Source organism: Plasmodium reichenowi, chromosome 12, assembly GCF_001601855.1.
Source record: "Plasmodium reichenowi strain SY57 chromosome 12, whole genome shotgun sequence".
Classification (NCBI taxonomy): Eukaryota; Apicomplexa; class Aconoidasida; order Haemosporida; family Plasmodiidae; genus Plasmodium; species Plasmodium reichenowi.
Genome location: NC_033657.1, coordinates 1341676 through 1348847, shown reverse-complemented (window position 1 = coordinate 1348847; position 7172 = coordinate 1341676). Strand labels below are relative to the sequence as shown.

At 21.6% G+C, this 7172-nt stretch overlaps 1 protein-coding gene across 1 annotated transcript; it reads right to left on the bottom strand.

Moving 5' to 3' along the window:
• Positions 1–517: 517 nt before the first annotated feature.
• Positions 518–5167, bottom strand: PRSY57_1234000 (splicing factor 3B subunit 3, putative; the record flags this gene model as incomplete). The annotated part of the gene is made up of 4 exons (XM_012908758.2): positions 518–655; positions 1153–1299; positions 1432–1524; positions 1658–5167. 4 exons carry the CDS (start codon positions 5165–5167, stop codon positions 518–520), a joined length of 3888 nt encoding a protein of 1295 aa, XP_012764212.2.
• Positions 5168–7172: the final 2005 nt, after the last annotated feature.

The window sequence follows — 7172 nt, the reverse complement described above, 5'->3', positions numbered from 1 at the left end:
AAAAAAAAAAATTAACACGCCAAAAAATATATTTATATATTCCATTATAACATATTTATATATAATAATCCACAATTTTAATGTATTATGATCTAAAAAAATATATTATTACCTAGGTGATAATAATATATATATTTTTTAAAAAAAGAAAAATGTTAGGAAACAACTCATGTTAAAAATAAATATTTTTTAAGGGAAAGACACCAAAAAGTTTTTTTTTTTTTTTTTTCATATAATATTTAAATATATCATAAATATAAAAATGAAAAGATGAATAAAAAAAAAAAAAAAAAAATTTTAAATAAAATACATATATGTATGTATAAATATATATATAATAATGTGGTTACGATTAAATATAACACACAACATATTTTTAATAAAAATTATAAACTATAATGAAATCTACATTTTAAAAATAAAAATGAAATGTCATAAAAAAAAAAATATATATATGTGTATATATATATATATATATATATATATATATATATATATATATATATATTTGAAAAAATTAAAGTATTTTATTTCTTATATCTTCTAGTTTTCTTAAAATATCTTCTGGAGTTCTTTCCAAATCATTTGCAATTTTTTTTTGCGCATCATAAGACAAGCTTGAAAATTGTTCACACAAATCTCCATCAACAACATTCTAAAAAGGGGAAAAGAATAAAAATATAATATAATGTAATGCAATAAAATGTAATGTCATATATGTAATATAATATATATTTATGATTCAATAATTTTTATATTTCATTGTAAAATTTTTTTTTTTTTTTTTTTTAAATTAAAGGAAAAATATAAAATGTCACAATTATATATATATATTTTATTTTTTACCTGAACAGGATGATAGTATGAACGAAAAAATATGTGTTCTCTTCCACATAAGGGGGGCTTTTCGGTTCGTAAAATTATTTCTAAATGTTGTGTCAGTTCAAGCTAAAATGATAATAAAAAAAAAAAAAATAATAAAATAATAATAATAAAATTTATTTTATTTTAATTTTTTTTTTTTTTTTTTTTGATATAATAAAGTATATATATAATAATAAATTAAAACTATTAACAAATGTAGTATATTGCTTTGGTTTTGTTTCGTTTTATTTTATTTATTTATTTATTTTTTTTTTTTTTTGTAAATACCTCTTCTTTATTATCATATGGAATAAAAGCACCTATTGTTCCCATAATCGTCGAATAAATTATGCATTCACTGCTGGTAGGAGATAGTCTGACTTTTTGCATTGACGTTACTATTTCTCCAATATGAAAACTCATCATATGTTCCAGCTGAAGGGAAAATATAACATAAATATATAAATAAATAAATAAATAAATAAATAAATAAATAAATAGATAAATAAATATATATATATATATATATAATACACATTTTATATGATACATCCTATTTTGCCTCACCTTTCTGTTTTTAGTTGAACTGTTCATTATTTCTCCACCATACCAACATTTATTTGTTATACCATATTCGTCTTGTTTAGCCTCCTCCGGAACCTTCAAAAAATAAAAATAAATAAATAAGTAAATATATATATATATATATATATATGTGCACTGTCATGATACATGTTACACATATATGTCAAAATTCATTATTTTACTACTTTTTAACACAATCTCAACGTACCCTCAAAATAAACACAGAATCGAATTTATCTGCTGCCATAATCGTATGATGATCAAGAATTTCAGAACAAGTTATCCATCTTGGGATAATGTCATCCGAAATTAATCTCAAGGTATTTTGATTTGGATCGTAAAAAAATATTAACACAGATTCTCTGATGTCACATGCAAAGATACGATTTCCAGAAATTTTGATAGATACAATTGCTTCTGGTATATCTTTATATTCACATTTTTTAAGTAACTTTTTTTTTCCTAAAGCATATATTCTTAATTTATTACCAATGGAAGCAATCAATTTTCCATTGTATGAGCAAAAACAATATGGCTGTTCTTCAATAGGTGTTATATGTAATAAATTCAATTTATATTGTATATCATATGTATATACTCTTAATGAAGCTGATGTAAGAGCTTTTGTTTTTAATGATAAATTTGTTGTTGTACCAACAATAAGACAATGTAAAGCTTCTAATTCGCATGCACATACACTTAATGCAGCTTCTTCCATATCTAAAGATATTTTATCTAATATCTGTAAATTAACTGGATTTATAATTTTTATGCATGAACCCCATTTTCCTTGTCCTGCTTTAAAAGTACCTATTCTATCATAATAATACTCATCTTCATTTTCCTCATCATTTGATTCATTTAATGATGTATTATTTTCATATGTCTCTATTACGTTTTCTGTATCATTTTTATTATTGTCTGTAAGTTGTTCTTCTTCTTTGTTGTATGATACACCTTTTTTATGATTTTGTGCTAACGAAATATTATCATTTGAATTAAATTCTTCATTCACATTTGCGGAATCATTTACATCTATATTATCCACATCACCATTTGAATAGATATTATTATTTTCATTGTTATTTTCTTTTCTCCTTTCTGTATCACTCAATTTTATATCCTTTAAAGCTTTTTGTATTTCTCTTTGCGTATTTTCATCATACGAATTGTGATCTGCCTCAATGATGGCTAACATACTTATCTTTTTTTTTCTTTCTAATTCTAGTGATGAGTCATGATCATAAAATAATGAAGGGAATGGCAATGGTACGATTTTTCGCGGAGTAAAAGTCAAATGTAATATGTTTTGACTAAAGACCTCTCCTAGTCTATAAAAACGAAATATTCTCAGACTATTAGATGATATAGCTACATAACCATCTGAACATTGTGGTGAATAGAAAGATGAAGCATATTCTAACATATCATAATTTAATGGAGAATATAAGAATTTTCCTTGATGCATATAACATAAATACGTTTTTTCACAAAGTACAAGAAGAGCTGGATTTTTGTTTACATTCACAGGACATATTTTTATACTTTTGGCTCCTAAATATTTCGAATAATGATTACTTAAGGTACCAGCAACAGGATCTATAATACTTCTTAATAATACACCTGTATTCAATCCAATATTTAAAAAAATAATATTACGTTCTTTCGTAGTATTTCCATTATCATTCATTTCAGAAATACATATATCTTGTGGAGATGAATTATTGGGTAATAAATGTGTAGATAATTGTTTGAAATATTTATCTTTTTCTATAGATAATAATCTAACAACATTATCTAAACAGCCTACTGCTAAAAAGTTAGCTCTTACACGATTTGGTGGTATTTGTTGTATAGATAAACACAATACTTCTACGTTGAGATTTTTTCTAAATATTTCTACTAAAGTATGTGATTCATCGATTTCAAAATAAATAAGTTCTCCACCACTTAAAGATATAACAATTTGTGAACTATTAGATGATGCAGCTTTAATTTGTTTATTTTTTGGTGCTACCCATTCTTGTACTATTTTACCATTGATATGTCTAATACCTGTATCATATACTTGAATAAATGAATTATCATATAATATATTAATATGTAGGGTCGTTACATTATTTAATAATAATGTATCTGATACTTCTTCAACACTTTCACCTATTTCTAAAATTAATGTATTACCTTCAAAACTAACTACAATATATCCATCATATTCACTTAAATTATCTTTTTTTATGGTCCATATATATTTGGGTTTACCAGGTAATTCATTATCAGCTAGCTCTTCAATACTTAATCCATGCTGTAAGATACGTAAAGAAGATCTAGGACCTCTTCCACATAAAGTATATATTTGTGGCGTATGTGTATTTTTAGCATCAATTATTTTCATATCTAATATAGGTGAAAGAGAATATATTTGATCCACAAGATATAGATTTTTTAATTTATTCGTTTTAAATGCTATTATAGCATTTTTTCCTAATGGATGATTAGATGTACACATGAACTGCTTATTATCATCACCAATTCCCGAAAATTGATAAAAATAATGATTACCAAATTCAGCAGCAACAAATAGTGATCCCGATTTTAAAACAGATATTGAATTTGCTATAGGTACTGTATCAAAATATTTACATACAATTTCTTTTACAATTCCATCTTCATGATCCACTTCTATTTTATATAAATCTCCATATTCCGATTGTATAAGTATAAAAAAAAATTTCTTTATTCTATGCATAGTCCAACATATTATTGATATATTTTTATCTTGTCCTATTTCTAATCTTCTTGGATAAGCACAATAAATATCTTCATGATCTACTTTTTTATAAACTAAAAAATTCTCACAACATATCAAAACACCACTTGGACCTTGTTGCCCACCAGGTAAAGGTATTAATAAATGAGCTGTAATATCTATAGGTAAAATATGTTTTTTTATTACATGATTTAAACCTAAATCTAATTCCCAAAAGCATAAAACTTTCTTTGCATAATCTAAACTAAAATCATTATCTTTGCTATCCTTCATATTTTTATCATTTATTATATCATTATTATCTTTCCTTTCTTCATCACTTATATCTTCATCGTCCTTTTCATTTTCTAATTCCTCATTTATTTGTTTATCTAAAGATTCATAATTCTGTTCAATGGATACAAACATAGGGTTTTCAAAACCTACATTTAAACCGACAACATCATGACAAATTGAATGTGATTTATGAGCTTCTAAAGGACTACTTATGGTTAAATTTTCTTTATTATCTCTATTTAATATATAAACAAATTTCTGTTTTTCAACAGCACATATCATTAATGCTCTACCTTTAGGGTCAACAGCAATATATTCCCCTGGGATTATTCTTCTGATACCTGTCTTTCCATATGTTTCACAATGTACTCTAACAAAATCATTCTTTTCATTATTATATTCTAATATTACTAATCTTCCTGAATCGCTACCTATAACTATATAATCTTTATTACTTCCTGTTAATCGAAAAGTAGATATACTTCTTATAATACCAAAGATATCTTTAGAAATTATCACATTTAATTTCCCTTGTTTATCTGACCTCAGTAACTCAAGTACTTGTCCTTTAGCCACAATAATTTCATGAAATCGAGGACCAGAGAAATTACCATAAACGGTCTTGGTAATTGCTGTAGGCTTCTGTAATGTTAGATGATACAACACTGGCATATTTTTAATTTTATAGGAATCAACACAAAAATGAAAAATAAATAATAAAAATATGTATATATATATATATATATATATATATTTTTGAACTGATATTACAAAAACAAAGTTATAAAAGGTCTGTTAATAGTACTAGACATATGTATACTTAAAAATATATCCTTTTATAAATAAACATAAATATACAAAAAAATACATATATAAATAAATATATATATATATATGTGTCAACTCATGGCTCTTTCATATATAACAAATGTTATAATTTATATTCTTTGTTACGTTTATTAAACTTTCAACATAATCAAATGTTAAATATAAAATAATTGTTACAGTATAATAATATTATATTATTCAATGTAAGTCCCTATTTAATGGTATATATATAAAATAATATAATATCATTTTGTTTACATCCCCACTTCGATTTATATATTTAAAACAATAATAGAAAAAAAAAAAAAAAAAAAAAAACATAAATATTTATATATTATTCATTCATCATTTGGTATGAAACCTTTATATATTTATTCCTCCAATGGTAAATATTTGATACCTCACTTAAAATTTTTTTTTTTTTCTCCATAATATTATATATAATATTATGACGTTGTTCATAAATATTATATTTCTATTTGATTATAAATTCATCTTATTAATATATATATTATTATAACAACAGTAAAAATAAATGAATAAAAGAACCATATATAAATATATATATATATATATATATATATATATATATATATATATATATATGATTTTATTATTACATCTATTAGATTTTATAAAATTATATATTTCACTTTAATAAGGATATATATATTACATATTTTAAATAAAAGAATTTTATCGTGTAAACATTAATAAAATATTAATTTATAGTAATAAATATATATGTATATTTTTTTTTTTTTTTTTTAATTCATCTTATTTTTTTTGTAACTTCCAAAGAAAAAAAAAATAATAATAATAATAAAATAAAATAAAATTATAATATATTACTCCTTGTTGGAATATATATATATATATATATATATATATATATATGTATGTATTATATATATTATATATGTATCATTTTTAATTATAAATTAAATCTTAAAAATGTAATTAAAGAAAATATAATAATAATAGTAATGTATATATAATATATTCATACATATAATATATATTTATATAATATATATATTTATTTATTTATCTATCAAATTTTCAATACATAAATTTTTTAAGTTTCTAATGATCTTATCATGGGTTTATATTTTTATAATCTATAAAATGAATAACTTATTTTATTATTAAAAGTAAATTTTATTATTTTTGAAATGTTAAAATATTTAGATAAAATAAAAATTATTATACATATTTATTTACCATGATGAAGTGGTAAATGCTTGTAAATTAAACTCCCTTTCTTTTTAAATACTTACATAAAAAATATATATATATATAATATATATATTTATTTATATATGTACGAATGGAAAGTATAGTTTATTGTAGAGTTCTTTTTATAAAATCATATTATATCTTTATTACAAATTTATGGGAATTATATATATTTCTAAAAGGAAATAAGAGTGTTTATTATTCTCCTTTTTTCTTTTTTCTTTCTTTTTTTTTTTTTTTATTTGTTCTATATTTTTCTGTACACATTTATATATTCCACATTCGCATTTGAAATATTCTTTATAATGTTTGAAAGGGAGGTTATTTTTTCTTGGTGGCCATAAATATCTGATATTTGTATTCAAATTAAATTATTAAAAATGAGATAATAAAAAATATGTATATATATATATATATATATTTATATATTTATATATTTATTTCTTTATTAAAAAGCAATGTTAAAATGAGGGAAAGGATAAAAAATGAAATAGCTTTAAACAAGCGTGTAATTACACGTTGTTATGTTATTATATCCTTTATTGTCATATGATAAATGAAGCCGAAAAAAAAAAAAAAAAAAAAAAACAAATAATATTAAATTAACATA